General features: G+C 37.4%; 1 protein-coding gene across 2 annotated transcripts; it reads left to right on the top strand.

Annotated features, from left to right (window-relative positions):
* The first annotated feature begins 66 nt into the window (after positions 1-66).
* acox3 (acyl-CoA oxidase 3, pristanoyl) lies at positions 67-14,503 on the top strand. Of its 2 annotated transcripts, XM_032582757.1 has the most exons (19): positions 67-482; positions 1,810-1,957; positions 2,356-2,453; positions 2,598-2,730; positions 4,258-4,332; positions 4,499-4,588; positions 5,287-5,430; positions 6,406-6,494; positions 6,883-6,979; positions 8,507-8,689; positions 8,987-9,109; positions 9,183-9,303; positions 9,377-9,499; positions 10,333-10,446; positions 10,760-10,875; positions 11,388-11,562; positions 11,657-11,724; positions 12,466-12,552; positions 13,341-14,503. In XM_032582757.1, the coding sequence occupies exons 2-19, from the start codon at positions 1,838-1,840 to the stop codon at positions 13,458-13,460; spliced, it is 2,076 nt and encodes a 691-aa protein (XP_032438648.1). In that variant the 5' UTR covers positions 67-482; positions 1,810-1,837; the 3' UTR covers positions 13,461-14,503. The 2 variants fall into 2 exon arrangements, with proteins under 2 accessions (XP_032438648.1, XP_032438649.1); XM_032582758.1 differs by lacking the exons at positions 67-482; positions 1,810-1,957 and having other exon boundaries at positions 2,372-2,453; positions 2,574-2,732; positions 4,257-4,332.
* The last annotated feature ends 2,171 nt before the right edge of the window (positions 14,504-16,674 follow it).

Here is a 16,674-nt window from a genome sequence, read left to right on the forward strand (position 1 = left end):
TGTTAAATAGGAGCGAATAAAGTTATTGTGCTTTTTAAAAAAAAAACAAGTTCAAACTTTCAAAATAAATGAAGGAAGTCGCCTTCGGGTTTTAAAGGGCGATATGTCAGATTAAGTTCATGTCTGCAATAAGTCATTAAATGGTTACTCCAATGAAAAAGGGGAGGAGTCTCTTGGAAATGACAGGTTTGTTTTTATCATGTAAATATTTTCAAATTTAATGACCGAAATGGATACTCTTATTGTTAAGGAGTCAAACAGGAAGTGTTTGACCTGGTGAGTCAAAAGGACTTTCAGAGTTCCGCGCTGTCACAATTCTCAATTTTTTTTGGCACGCTTGTAACCTGCGCACTCGAAACATTATGTGCTCTTGACTGAATGTTCACTTCACAGAGGGGCGCAGGGAGCATTGGGAACGACTTCTGATGAACTTTTCACCCAGTGCAAGAAAACCTGCAGGCATAACTAAACAAGGTCAAAGGGTAAGAAGAAAACTGAGAATAACATTTAGTGTGTTTTATCTATCTATCTATCTATCTATCTATCTATCTATCTATCTATCTATCTATCTATCTATCTATCTATCTATCTATCTATCTATCTATCTATCTATCTATCTATCTATCTATCTATCTATCCCAGCATTAGATAAATGATTTATGATGTTCCACAATAATTTCGTCTAACTTTACATGTATACAAATGTTAAAACAAATTGTAGGATATGCTATGAAGAAAGAATGAAGCCAAATTCAAAAATGAAAGTTAAGGAGAACATGCCAGCCAAGTTCAATGTTGCGATGTAGGGATTTTTTAATTCACAGCTCAAAGTGCATTTTATCAGGTTGAAGTCTGGACTTTGACTCTGTTCTGTTTCAGCTCTTCTGATTGGCTGTTGTGTTCATGTTGGTCATTCATTGACTTGTTGGCTTGTATTATTAAATACACGGTAGTCCAGCCTTCAGCTGTTGGACTTCCAGCCTTATATTTATTTCACTATAGAATAGTTAGTTATAGGAGTTATAGGAGATTGATTTGTTGGTTGCGTGGGGCCAAGGGGCCTTTCATTCTCTTCCTCTTTTAATTCTTTCACTCCTATATCACCTTTATATCAGATATAATAGATACACGCAAATTAATCTAAATTAACATATTCAGTATATTATAGCATTTTTATCTTATCTCATTCATTTTTATACTCATCATTTATGTACTTTTATTTTTTCACGAATTGAATAATATTTTAACTTTGCTTAATTTTTCCATCTAGGCCAAAATTTAAGCAAACTGATTTGCACATGCTTTTAAGAGTTCTGCAAACACGTCTGCTTTATATTGCATTTCCCTCTTTGTTGTTACATAAATTCAGGATACTACTTTTAAAGCATATTGTAATTAGTTATGCAGGCCCTAATTTTATGTTACCTACTTTTATGTAAGTTTTATTATTTTTGTGCAAGTCAGTTCCCACTTTGACAGTAAAAGATTTTTTTGTATTTTTCTTTATCAAATTTGTCAGAAAAAAAAGACACATTTTGTAAATCATTATTGATATTTAAAAAAATTAAAAAGGAGTAAAACATCCCACAGGGTGACTAACTTTTATAGGCACGGTATGTACGGCAAAAATGACCATACTGACCATGATATAGGTAAATAAATGAAAGCAGGAAGATATTAAATAAAAATGTTTCAGGGAAAGAAAATAATTGCCTGTTATTGAAAGTTTAACTATTTATTATTTTTAAAAGTTTAATTCTATTCTGTTTTATTAGCCCGGTAATAAAACTTGCTGCTGTTTCTTTGCAGGAGGTGAAGCTCTGAATTCTTGCAGAACATGGAGCAGGTCGTGGCTGACCTCCCCGGCGGTCCGCTTGACGCTTACAGGAACAAAGCCTCCTTCAGCTGGAAGGAGATGCTCCACTTCATTGATGGAGAGGAAATATTACAGTTCAAAGTGAGATCAGATGCTCTGCTGTCAAAGGTTTTCCGAAATAATATTGGATCTGGTTTTTCTTTTTCTATAATTTAGACATCCTATTTCAGTTTTAAGTGTTTGTAACCGCAAGTTATCACCCTAGCAAGGGAAAGTTTTAAATACTAATAAATACTCATTTTTGGGGGTCAGAGGCCTGGACTTGACCCCGACCCTATGTTTGACAAACTCACCCTATGTTTTTGGCATAGGGTGAGTGAAGTGTGGCTCAAAAAGAAGTTTCATTTTCAACATAAATACATTTTAAAAAAATGGCAGAAACATGCCATTAAAAAGACAATTTCATACTTAAAAATGAATGTGTTTGTTCTGTTATATGTAGATGTTCCATATATTTTCTCCTCTTATGTCTGGTGCAGCAACACGTGTTCAAGAGTTTGGAAAATGATCCCGTGTTTGCCCGTCAGCCTGGAGAGGACATTTCTGTTGAGAAAAAGAGAGAACTTAACTTCCTCAGGTATTGGTTATTTGTTTGAATTATTTTGAACATTACACCATAATACATGCTACATGACAAAACCTAATTAGTATCTGTGAGATTTTGCTCAATATCCTTTACTAAAAATGGTGCATGAAGAAAGATCTAATGTACAACATGCAGGGTGAAGCAGCTCTTTCGCTACAACTTCCTGACCAAAGAAGATATGATGGCCAACCCGTGGAAGGCCATCATCTTGGACGACTGTCTGGGCATGTATGACTGGGCTCTGGACGCCAAGTATGGCCTTAACAGAGTGAGATCTTTTTTTTGTTTTCCATAAAGATTTTGCGATAAAAATGTGATAGTAATTTGTTTGCTTTGGAATAGTTGCTTTTAATAAACATATTTAGGCTGAGCATGCATTATTCTTAGGAATAATTTCCTAATCCCTTAAGCTGGTGTAGATGTAAGATTCTATAATACAGAGTGTTTGGAATTCTCTTATCAGAACATGGAAACTTTTAACGTGGTCGTCTGTAGGGACTACACACAAGACTGTTAAACCTTTCTCTAGTTATTGTCTGAATTGCGGATCTTGGAATGAAATATTTATTGGAGGCTGGTTGTATTAATTGCATACTTCTCTTTCAAACTTGTATTTCTGGATTCTGTATAGCCATCTGAGAAACAAGTCAAAGATTTAGCATGCTTAGATATAGTCTCCGTATGTCCAATGATACCCTGCAATTCCTTTCCACGCACTCTTAGCTCTATATTCTTCCATTTTTCCTAATAATTTTAGCACTTAGATATATTATGGAAGTCATTTGAGCAACATAACAATATTCTCTAAAATCAGGAAACACAATGCGTCCTTTCTCTTTTCCTGTAATTTTTAACATTTTATTCTGAGTTTACCCTAAAGATCCTTATGTTGTGCTTAATACAAATTGAAAATAACATTGTCGATAAACAGACTAATTAAAATAGCTTTTGTTTTATTGTTTTGAATATGGTCTATGATGTGACGTTTCCTCCTGATGTTGTCTTGGGTTTGACAACTTCTAATAAATCTTGTTTGGTCCTCATCAATAATATCGCCAATGAATTGCCCAAATCACTGGCGAACCTGATTCGGAGGTACAGTTCAAGTTCCAAGTTTATTTGCGTAGCACATTTCAGCAGCAAGTGAAGTGCTTTTCATAATAAAAACACTAAATTGCAAAGTTATAAAGGAAACACCATACAGACAACAACTTAACATTACATTTTTATGAGTGCCATCATCAAAATCATACACATGAAATATGGTGGTCAATGTTTCATTTATGTTTCAAAAGCAGCTGTAAACAGGTGGCGTTTTAGTCTAGATTTAAAGGAACTCAGTGTTTTGGCTGTTTTGCACTTTTCTGGAAGTTTGTTTCAGATTTGTGGTGCATAGAAGCTTAATGCTGGTCCTCCATGTTTGGTTCTGGCTCTGGATGCAGCGCAGACCAGATCCTGAACCAGGAAACCTGAGAGGTCAGGAAGGTTGATACAACAACAGCAGATCTTTAATGTGTTGTGGTGCTGAGCCCGTCAGTGATTTATAAACTAACAAAACAATTTTAAAGTCTCTTCTCTCAGTGGAAGGACTGTAGAACTGGGTGATGTGCTCTATCTTCCTGGTTTTAGTCAGAACAGCAGCAGCAGCAGCGTTCTGGATCAGCTGCAGCTGGAGGATTGGTTTTTAGCCTGACCTGTGAAGACACTATTGTGTCATTTTCTCTCAAATTTTCTTGTGTTCTGCTTCAAAGTACTTGTCAGAGTAAAATGAGTAACTCTTGAAATCTTGTTTCAGATGTTTGCAGGAACCATCATCAGTTCAGGGTCAGGTAGACATGGCAAATATGTAAAGGACGCTGAAGACATGGAGGTAAGTGACAACTTCAAAATCCAAACAGCTTTACTTTTTACTAATTGAACAAGAAACAAAAAAGTGAGTTTTGTTCTTCACATTGTCCTTTAATGTATGAATCTTTGCATGCAGAAAGAGGGCTACTTAAGTTTAGTGATTTTATTTTGCCCATCTTTTTTCTCAGACGTTTGGGTGCTTTGCACTGACTGAGCTGAGCCATGGTAGCAACACTCGAGCCATGAGAACCACAGCCACTTATGATCCTTCTTCCCAGGTCAGCATGCACAACCACAGCACCTTTTTAAATGTGTTTATATAAATGTTTTATAAATGAGCTAAGGGTTTTGGGTTATGCCTGGAGGGACGGTGGTGGTTTGGAGGGTAGGGGTACCTGTGAGGCCGGTGGGTCTCTGAGTCTGGCCTTTCGGCAGCTTGCCTCATCTGTTCTGGTCTGAAACTCAAGCTCAACTGGATTTCACGAATCTATAAGTGCATGTTGGGTCCTGATCCCCAGACTGCATTATTTAGATATTCTTCTTTACTTATTAGCTATAGCAACTCTATGCAAATGCCTGTGGTGTATGGAATGGTAATAGCCAAGAAAGTCATATTAAAATTGTGGAAAACTGATAAAGTGTCTCAGTTTAAAATGTGGTTAACTGAACTTACTGAGATACTCTATATGGAGAGATTGATTTTTCTGCAGTATACCAATTCCCCCTTGGTCTCTTTGCATTTCACCGGTACATTTATAGACAGATAGGTTTGCCCATGTCGCCCATAATATCAGAAACCACCAGTGAGGACCAGTGTTTGGGTTGGAATATGGGGTGTCCTCATACCCCATATTCCACTGACAAACAGAACGGAATGCATTGGGCTGAGGCTGCAATGTCATAAACCGGTAGTTATTGTGATGATTTGTTGCAAAATGTATAACCCTCTTTCTTCAACTCTGTGCCTGTGCTGCAGGAGTTTGTCATCAATTCTCCAGACTTTGAAGCTGCAAAGTTCTGGGTTGGAAACATGGGAAAGACGGCCACTCATGCTGTCGTATTTGCTCAGCTCTACACACCTGACCAGGTGTGCCATGGCCTGCACTCTTTTATTGTTCCGGTAAGGCTCCGATTACGTAAAGTATGTGTTTGTAATTGTCAATGAAACCTCCCATCCTCACCACTTCCTACAAGTGGGACAGTAGAGAGCCTACTGACCAGCAGCATCCCAGTCTGGTTTCTTTGACTGGAAACTGACCAGTCAGAGTTTGGTGGTGAGGTCAGCAAATTAGTTCGTTCGCAGTCGCTCAGCCAATCACCAAAGACCTTTTCCACCGTCACCATGGTTTGTCCTCCCTGCTGCCCTCTGGGAAAAGATTCAGCAGCTTCAACTGCAGAACAACCAGATTAAACTGCTAAACTTCCATTAAACTTTTTTATTGTATATATTTATACTAATACTTCACACTGTTATTATTATTATTATTATTATTATTGTTATAAAGTTATCTTTGTAGTCTTGCAACAAAAGTTTGCTCAATATGTACATTTTAAGTGTGCAGTTGAAAGATAATCAAGTCTGACTAGCGCTAGCGAAAAGAAAGGCAAGAAAAAAGTGTAATTCGCTGAAGTTTACAAAAGTAAGGGTTCACACATTTTGGATATCTTTATTTTGCACAGAATCAATATTTCATATTGGAAAAGTGCATCATACCTGCATTTTCCATGCTCAACCAACATATGTAAAGAAATACTGTGTGTCTATTCCTGTGGTGTGAAACTGTTAGTGACAACTTGCACTACAGGACATTATCACTGAAAAGTGTGTAATTTATGTGGCCTAGATTGAACAGCAGTCTAGTTTATTTGGATTGATTTAAACTCAGATTTTGCTTTTAGTCATAAATCAACATTGTAAGATTTTTTGAACAAGAAAAGCTTAATCCCAACTAAGCCTTTCTAGTCAGTATGTGACATAACATATTTTTAATGTTTGATATTGTATTGTTATTATGCATTCTCTATTTCTGATCTTTATCTAAAGATGAGAGAACCTGATTACTGTAATACCTCATTTAAAACCCGTGTTCTGCAGATAAGAGACCCCAAAACCCTGCTGGCTCTCCCCGGTGTTCTGGTTGGAGACATGGGGAAAAAATTAGGCCAGAATGGACTGGATAATGGGTAGGTAGCTGGTAGCTGCAGCAGTAATTTGAAAATCATAGAAATATATATATATATAAATTACAAACACTTACTAAAAACAAACACTTACTAAACTCAGTTTTTAAAGTTGACTGAACAATAATTTACCTGGACTAATGCAATATAGTTCTGTGGAAAGTCATCAAAAATATCTATGACTTCAATTACAAACTTACTTTGATTTCTGTCGTAATAGAAGATGATACATGATGTGTAGAGAATCAGGAGAGTCAGAACTAGTAAAGTACTGTCAGGAACCAAATATCATAAATGCATCACAAACAGTTTTGTTGGATCTATGCTGCATTGCTTCTTTCTAATAAAACATAACAAGGTGTTATTCTTTTGGCCCTTTTTTTCACAACAGGTTTGCAATGTTTCACAATGTGAGAATTCCCAGGGAAAACCTGCTGAACCGGACAGGCGATGTTACCCCTGATGGACAATATGTGACACCGTTCAAGGTACGTATTGCTACACCTCTTCAATTTCTTGATAACACAAGTACCAAATCAGCCAGTCACATAGCAACAACTCTGCATTTCAACATTATGTAGATATAGTGAAGATGATTGGTGAAGTTCAAAATTAGCCTCAGAATGGTTACTTAAGTGACGTAACTGTTGAGGTAATGGGATTTTCACTCACAATCTTCTCTTGGGTTGAGAGAGAATATCCCAAAAAGATGGTGGTAGTTGTCTGGATTAAGTCCCTGTTGATGTCAGAGGTGTGAGGAGAATTGCCTGGTTTAAGATTATAGAGATTACTAACTGAAATAACTGATGTATGCAGAGTATAATTTCCGAAAGCATAACATGTCAATTTTGAAGCAGATGAGCTACAGCAGTAGAAGACCACGCCAATGTAACCAGCTACTCAATACCTCCTGGCCACTTAAAAAAATAGCTATCAAATATTGTCTGATGGAAGTAAATATTTAATGTATTTAGGTGTTTTAGTTGGGCCAGATGAGAATATAAGGTCTCTTGGCTGCAACTTCCTGGCTACAAACACAGGGGTCCTTTAGTCATTTTTTTCTCAGACAGGAAACGTGTTTGATGCCGACTATCTTAGATAAAGTGCGCTAAAAACTGAGTATTAGATTCTGGACACAAGAGTAGTCAAAGAACATTGACCTGTGTTCATTCATAGAAATCAAATATTCCAGGTCCATTGTTTAAATAACCTGGAGTTCACAGGGATGATGCCTTCAGGGACACGGTCTATGTTTACGCTTCATGCTCTCATCTTTTGCTGAGAATCCATTTCAGACTCAGACTGTACTGAGTGGACAAAACAAATGATGTTTTTGTTTTATGGAGCCACTCACATATTGATGTCAGAATGGAAAGAGAATCTAACTGTATAGTTAAAGGTTTACTCCGCTGTTCAACCCATTAAGCTGATAGGGAGGAATAAACAAACTGGGTTCTTCACCAGAAGCTTTAGCTCCCCAGTGTAAGCTTAAACTGCTTTAATAATTCATTTTTCCCCCTTCCATGACATAAACAATGCGACTTAAGGTAATCAAATTGTTTACTCCGTGTGCTATTATGCATGCACGTTATGTTTTGTGCACAATGTTTAAATGTTTCACTTCAAAGCATTAAGTCGTATGCAATGCCTTCCTAAAAATCAAAAGCCCTAAGAGTACAAATGCTGCTTTTTAAAAAACATCATTTTTTAAAAGACGTTTCTTCAGGACACCAGCCATGTGTAAAAGTATGATCACTAAGCGGCACATATTGCATTTAGGAAATATACATTTATCATCTTCCATCATTTTGCTTTTTTTAAAAATTATTTTAAACCCCCAATTAGGTGTAAACTGTGAAAGCAGAGTTTCACAGATTGAAAGTTCTTGTTCTTATGCAGCTTCACACAAGTGGACACTTTGTTGTTAAAGAACTCGTTACTTTTTAGACTCGTCAAAATTGGATGACGAGTCCAATATTGACAAAAGCTCCAACAATACCCTTTCTTTTCTGTAGGACCCTAACAAGCGTTTTGGAGCATCTTTGGGGGCCCTTTCCGGAGGTCGGATTTATATCACCAGGATGGCTTTCATCAACTTGAAGCTTGCTGTCACTGTCGCTATTCGATTCTCAGCCACAAGGAAACAGTTTGGACCAAGTAACACAGAGGAGATTCCAGTTCTGGAATACCAGTTACAGGTGATCATTTCTTAAGAAGTGACAAATAAAACCTCAATTAATCATTTGTAACATTCTGAACTATAAACCCTCAAGCAGTTAGAAAGAATAAAGATTGAATTGGATTTAGTTAAAGAACGGGAACAGGATCGTTTTTTTCACCACATTTGTTCCACCAGACTTAATTTCGAAAAGTACAGTCTGGTGGTTTGATCTCCGCTTTTCATTTATTATTACTTCAAACATTCTAAAACGAAAATGTTCATGTTTAAGGTAATGACTATTGATACTCACGCACATATTTTGTTTGGATCGTAGCAGTGGCGTCTGATCCCTTATGTGGCGGCAGCATATGTCCTGGGACACTTCACTAAAACCATCTTCATGAACTTTGTTGAGTTCCAGTTTGGACAGCTGATGAAGGACAACAGTGACAGACAAGTGAGTACAGCATGAGGAACACGGTTCTTTTCTTTTACACAGGCATTGACTCTTTTGACCCCATGTTTCACAGGCAGAGATGGGGAGGGAGATCCATGCCATCGGGTGCTCTAGTAAACCACTGGGTTCATGGACGGCTCAGAGGGGCATCCAGGAGTGCAGAGAGGCCTGTGGTGGCCATGGATACCTTGCCAGTCAGTAGCTCATCACAAACACTCCCCCCAGGTCACTGAGTCAGTGTGAGCGCTATAACTCTGTGTGTTACAGTGAACCGACTGGGTGACCTGCGTGATGATAATGACCCAAACTGCACATATGAAGGAGACAACAACGTGTTGCTCCAGCAGACCAGCAACTACCTTCTGAGCTTGTTCCACGCCAAACTCCACAGTAAGTGTGGGGGAAAGTGTTTAAGCTTACTTATCAAGGAAGAGGCTCACTTGTTTAACGGCACTCATTTTACAAAGCATATGTTATAATCAAGTGGGACAATTTGTCACCAGTTTTAAGCGACACCATGTGCAAGAAACATATAGAACGTTTATAGTAAAACGAGGGGTATGGCAATGGGTGGGCCTGGGCACCCATTCAAATACCATCACCAGATTTATCTGCTATTGACGAAACGCCAATATTGACAAGCTTTCCTGGAACTGTAATATCGGAATTATTACATCAAGTTCTTATAATGACTTTAAGAGGGGAGCGTTTAGTGTAGGAAAGGATGCCATTTTCTTGTCCAGAGAAGACGTCGCGCTGGACTTTCTGACATTTGACGGATGGCGTTGAAAAATCCAATCTGTGGGCTTAATTCGAGTTCTGTTGCCACACCGTAAATTGAAATTACAAGTGCCAAAGTTTTGAAATCAGGGAACAGTTCACCATTTGAAATGATCAGAAGTCGGCATTATTCTCTGAATGAGGCGCAGCAGGAAGAAAACCCGCAAACAGACAGTGTGTCTGTCCTTCGCCAAAGACCAAATGAGAGAGCAAATGGAGGGAAAAAACATTCATCATTAATAGCATTAATATTCAGACTTGAATACCTGAATTTGACTGTCTATATTTGAATTAATAATTGCTGTGCAGAGAACCTTATTCATTCTTTGTTGTACATTCATCAGTAGGTGCAGTGATGTAATTGTATCTACAATATACATCCCAAGTGTCATCTCTACTCTAACAGCTGATTACTAATCTCCACCTTTGTTATTTGGTTTCAGGTGGTGTTCCCATTCAGTCTCCCTTTCACACTGTGGACTTTTTGGATAATCATTTAAAACATCTGGAAAGCAAGTTTACAGCAACAACAGTAGAGGACTGTATGGATCCTGAGGGTACGAGGATATGTCCACTTCATAAAAAAATACATTTCTTCTACGCTGCTCTACATGTAAAATTTCGTGTCCCGATTAGAGTTGAATTCAGAACGACAAAGACAAGCTTCAATCCTTTTGCCATATGCTAACACATCATTGTCAAATGTTTGTATTATCAAAATTTTGAGATAAATTTAACAAAACTATTTGGTGAGAAAAAAGAACGAGGCGCTTATCATGTTAGTAACATATTAATATTTACTGTATGAAGTTTATCAGTCTTTTTTTTTAACCCTCTATTAAAACATGATTTCTTTTTCTATGTCTTCAGTGTCTTTAGCTGCCTATATGTGGCTCATCAGTTTTCTGCTTGTGGAGAGTCAGAAGAGGTTGGAACAACAGAGCGCCTCAGGCAGTGATGAGTTTGAGGCCCGTAACAACAGCCAGGTAACAAAACACACCGAGGTTTACACTGGGAGGAATCACATTTTAGTTGCCATACATTTAGTGGAGGTTCAGAAAAGACAGAATGCCTGCCATCTTAGAGAAATATTGTGAATATTGTGGATTGACGCCATGTTATGGTAATACTATATTTTTCAGCCAGCAGGGGAAAAAAAGTATTATTTTTGCAACAACCTTCAGTTTCATTAAAGATAAGTCTTATTTGTGTACAGTAATGTGTCGAAAGTTAAATCACTTCTGAAATGATGCTGTTCAGCTTCATGCCAGTTCATTTGTCAGGTATAATATTGACGAACAGACGAATTGAATCAGTTAAATATGTTTATGGGGTTTTGATTCTGCAACATCTCTTTTTACTATTCTTGAACGAGAGCCAGAATAGAGTAGAAAACTAGACGCAACTTAACTCTCTTTAGTTGGAGTTTACTTGATAATAAATACGAGCAATGTTAAAGAAGTTCAGTGTTAACCTGCGTGTCCATGCGTGTGTTCAGGTATATTACTGCAGGTCCTTGGCTATCACCTACATTGAACACTGCTGCCTGCAGAGGTTTCACAGTCTGACCACTGATCAGGACACGCCCTCTGACCTCAAACCGGTCCTAAGAAAACTGTGTGCCCTGTATGGACTGTGGAGTCTCAGCAACCACATGGTGACACTGTTCCAGGGTATGTCACCCTCTCTGAATTAAATGGAAACAAACCAGTTACATTTGCCTGTAACATAACTTTAATACTTTTTCAAAATACTGTTCTGGTTCAGGTGATTATATGACTGGAAGGAAACCAGCAGAGTTGGTCCAGTTGACCATCCTGAGACTCTGCTCAGAGGTATATTGTCATGTGTAACATAAGTAATCATCAGTATGAGTAGTGTATGCAGTAGTGTATGCAGTAGTGTATGCAGTAGTGTTGTACTGGGTTGCTGTATTTTCAGAGTGTTTTAGAAGCCAGGATCTAGCAGCCTGGGTGTGATAGCTCACTTGGAAACTTCATACTTCATTACAGGCATTGTTTACCCAAAATGGACACTTTAATATCAAATTTGATTATTTTCTGTGACATATCTTCATTTGCACTTTAAATATACAAAGAACAATTAAGTGTACCTTGAAAATGTGTTTTAAAATGACAGGATGGTCACACACTCATCTGTTTGATTTAAACTGGTCCTCTCTTCATTCTCTTTGCATTACTGATTGAAACAAAAGCAATTAAGCTTTAAAACCGTTTGGCTTCTGAATATTTTTCAGAGTATTTTTCTTTCTTCAATTTAACATCTTGCCCACGTCCTTTCGCATGAATCAAGACTTTAGTTGTCTGACGTGCTAAGCCCCTCCCTATTTCAAATATATATTTATTTGAATTAAAAATGAGAAGCCAACTATTTTAGAAAGTTTGTGTGCACCAACAAACACGCATCCCTCCCTCCCTCCCTTGGTAATAGTGATGGCAGAGTGTGTGGGGAGTGTTTTCTAGAATATTCATTAGCGTTCAGTTTTGTTATCTCTTTCATGTTTTCATAAACCTGAGTGATGAATGGTCATCTTAAATTCCTTTTTGTCTCAACAGCTGAAGAATGAAGCGGTGGCTTTAGTGGATGTTTTAGCTCCCACAGATTTTATCCTCAACTCCCCTATTGCCAACGCTGATGGAGAGGTAGGGATGGACAATATGGACTGAAAGTCTCATCATGTATTTTATGATTCTATTGTGGTAATGGCAAAAGTGACGATAAGAACTATTCATTACTTCTGCTTTTTTGGCTTAGCTGTCTGGCTGTCACTGCAAAACAAACACTGCTCTTGAACAACATGTCCATTTCCAATACACTTCTTTAGGAATACAGTCACATAAATAAGTGTTATTTATGTGACTAAACCGGACACTGTAACTGCATTTCAATATTTCAATATTCATTGATATGTATTCATTCTCTCATTAGACAAACAGTGGAGAAAATAGTTAACAATCCCAGCAATACAGGCCGTTTTGGTTATTTTAAACATCTTTAACTGGTATTTATTATAAAAATAAATCAAAATTCTCATCATGATAAGACAGTTTATCAATTTATAAATGATACACAATACAATAAATGCCCAGCCCTGGAGAGATAAAGAAATACAAACCTGAGAGACGATTTTTCCATTTCCATAATGAGTCAGAACCGCTGAGCAATAACAGAATGACGATAAAGTAAAATAAACAAATTAAAGACTAAATGCTGGAAAGTGGTTGGCAAAATACAATAACTACTTGTAACCTAAATCTGCCAAAGCTATGAGTAACTTTGGACTAAAGTGTGAACAGTATAAAAGTGCAAGTAAGCATCTGTTGAAGTCAAAATGTACACAATATCAATTAATATTATTGTTTCCGGTGTGTATGGCATCTTATGGCATCTTAAGTTGCTTTATTCACCAGATCATTTCTTCTGTCTGCAGCTGTATAAGAACCTGTGGTCCACAGTGATGCAAGGCAGTCAAGTGCTGGAGCGTCCCTCCTGGTGGAAAGAGTTCTGCTCTAAGAAACCGACGGTCGGATCCCTTCGTTCCAAACTTTAGAGGCTAAACAACAAAATGGAAGAGACAACAGATCCATTTTTAACAAGAAGATAAACTTAAGACGAGCTGCAATGTTTCTCTGGGGCATTAAAAGTCATTAAATTGATTTGGTTGAATTTAAGGCCTTAAATGGCATTTAATCTGAAGCTCAGTGGCATTAAAAATGTTTTTATTAGTTTTGTTCAGCCAGACTCGCTCATTGGTGAATTTATGAATTATTGCCAGTGTTGTCTCGAAAAGTGATGCCAAAAACGGACCTTCCTTCACACAAATTTGCAGCTTAAAATTCAGTGAATAGAACAATATTATCACTAAAAAACACACATTTCTATGGTAAGTTATACTATAAAAGTTATACTACTTACTGTAAGTAGTACAAGATAAGTAATATTTCAAAAGAGCAGAAGAAATTGTATGTTTTTAGAACAATAATATTTGTTCATCTGTTGCTAAGAGATGCGTGGGTTTTCTGGTAACAAAATGCCACGAACTGAACATCTGATTTTTACTTTTGCAAAATTGACCAACTGTAAATTTCCCGTGCTTATTTTGAAATAAGCAGTATTTCAAAAGAGCTTATGTTTTATAAACAATAATATTACTTGTTATTAATTTGGTGTTAAAAGATGAGCGTTTTTCCTGATGATGAACTGCCACGAAGTATAAATCAGATTTTTACTTTTGTGTTGAATGTCTGTTTTATAATATATTTACTGCCAATGACAAAAAAAAAAAAACACAGAGATGAATGAAATGCTGAGCAGGAAATTCTGCTAGTTGACTATTCATATTTAAAATCATTTGTCAGATTATAAACTGAGAAATGATTTTAAACTTTAAAATTGCCTTGTTGCTGAAAATGTGCTATATAAATAAAATGACCTTATCTTACCATTAGTACCTTTTAATCACAACCTTTAAGCTGCTGTTTAACATACTTTTTATTATTTTCACAAATTTTAAAAATGATTTTTTCTGGTGTAATGTTTTAATCTTAATTGTCAAGATCATTGAAGCAACAAAAATAAAGGATTCAAAATATACTTGATGTGCTTCTCTTTCTCTCTCTCATATATGCACATATGAAGGGAGGTATTCATATCATATCACGATACCAGACCCAACTCTAAATGTCTACGTTTACTCTGGACTCATTTATAGAATCAAATATTTCCATCTACATACTTGTTCCTATTTCAATCTATTTTACATTCAGTCATATTTCAATTAGCCTACGTATGATTTCTCTAGATACGAGCGCTGAACAAGCGCGTGCTTGTTATAATTCAGTGGTTCTTAACCTTGTTTGAGGTACCGAACCCACCAGTTTCATATGCACATTCACCGAACCCTTCTTTAGTGATAAATCAAATATGATTTTTTTCCAAATTCAAGACATAGGTATATGTTTATCAGATTCGCCATCTTTAACGCTGCTGGTTTTATGAGTTTCACCGATGGTCTGCGGCTTGCCCTGCTTTGCGAGGTAAGCAACTTTGTACGATGCGGTGAGGATCGGTTTGTTCATGGGTACAAATCCAAGAGCAGGCAGAGTGGCCCTTTCATCAAATCTGGCTCTTTTCACCTTGAATTCAGCGACCGTTGTGTTCTTGTATTCCCCATCTCCATGCAGCTTCAAGAAGTGTTCCTTCAGTTTTGCCGGTGCGAGACTAGAGTTGCTCAACTTGACATTGCAAATCATGCAGATAGGACGCTGACTCCCATCACGTTCCGTGATACATGTGAATCCATGTTGTACATATTCGTCCGACCACTTTCTTTTTTTGCTCGACATAGTTAGTATGGATTAAAATATTAAGAAAGAAACCATACAACGTACGACTACGACAGTCACACTGTGACTACTGAGCACGCTAAAGTCCCCGCAGCACTGATTGGCCAATTAATGTAACGTGATCATCTGCAGCAAGTGATGGCCAAGCGGGCGTGTCATCACGAATTTACATAATGAGTCGGGTGTGTCTTGACCTCTGTGGCGGAGGCTCCGCCGAACCCCTGAGACCGACTCACCGAACCCATAGGGTTCGACCGAACCCTGGTTAAGAACCACTGTTATAATTGCTGAACAAGCACGCGTGTATTTTGCCACCTGGTGCGGAACTGCGAAGAGACGCTGGGTCGAACCGTATCCGATGGGGAAACACGAATTGTAATAACATTGTCAGTAGTTTCTTCTTCAGTGGATTGTAAGAAGCAGCTATGTTTTGCGTCATTCTATGCATGAGCTAGGGATTCCCTGACAGAAAAGATCCATTTATTCTGTTTACAGGACAACGGACACCGGTACGTTTTAGAACCATTGCACTCTGGAACCCGTTCTCAAACTGTTCCGTTGTCGGAGGAAACATTCGGTGGTTTCATGTAAATGTACAGTACAAACACAACAAAACTCTTCCATTTTCACCAGAAACTGTTGTCGTGTAAACAGGGCCTAAATCTAGATCTACTGTTCTGGACATGGTTTGACAAAAATGTTTGTGAGCATACACCGGTGTGTGTTCTAGGTTTTGTTTGTTGTTGTTTTTGGATGTATGATTTATTTGAATGACCAGGTTGTCATAATTTCAGTTCAGCAGCAGATGTCACTAGTGAGCAATGAAGGAAATTTATTTTAAACTAACTGTTCTGAATGTCCACTAGGAGGCGTTGTTGGACGTACAATATTGCGTCAGGCTAATTGTGCCATTTCTTCATTGCAACACGGCAAGCAAGGTACTTTGCATATGTGATTGAAAACATGTGAGTTCTGTATTATTTGATATGTTGTGTTTTATTGTTCTGTTAGGCTATAAGCGAAGCTTTTGACTGTTTTTTTCCCTGCAACTTTGCAATATGATTGATCTAACAGTGTTAACAGAGCAAATTAAGCTAATTCAGCAAGCTAAATGTTACAGATATGGCTTACTTAGTCACGTTTATTTACGTTACGTTGTTGATGTACTACAGACGCTATACAACTTGTTCTGTAATGTAAATGTAAAGTGTGTGTCTTCAGTAAATCTGTTAAAGTGATATTTGCTTCCATGTCATTCATCTCACTGTAGACAAGGAGCCAGAAATCCTCTCAATTCATTACATAAACATTTAAAAGGATCCATGATTAGTTGTAGCTATAGAATTTATTTGAGAAATGTTTATTTTCGATGCAAAAACAATAATACTGTAGGTTGTTTAGTTGTTAGAAATTTTAATA

This window comes from Xiphophorus hellerii, chromosome 14 (genome assembly GCF_003331165.1).
Source record: "Xiphophorus hellerii strain 12219 chromosome 14, Xiphophorus_hellerii-4.1, whole genome shotgun sequence".
Taxonomy (NCBI): Eukaryota; Metazoa; Chordata; class Actinopteri; order Cyprinodontiformes; family Poeciliidae; genus Xiphophorus; species Xiphophorus hellerii.

What these genes read in the sequence shown, in the direction of transcription:
- acox3 (XM_032582757.1), top strand. Translation starts at nt 1,838, where the DNA reads ATGGAGCAGGTCGTGGCTGACCTCCCCGGCGGTCCGCTTGACGCTTAC. An exon ending in AGAGAACTTAACTTCCTCAG is followed by an intron (nt 2,454 to 2,597) that starts GTATTGGTTATT and finishes TACAACATGCAG; the next exon opens with GGTGAAGCAGCTCTTTCGCT. An exon ending in CTTATGATCCTTCTTCCCAG is followed by an intron (nt 4,589 to 5,286) that starts GTCAGCATGCAC and finishes CCTGTGCTGCAG; the next exon opens with GAGTTTGTCATCAATTCTCC.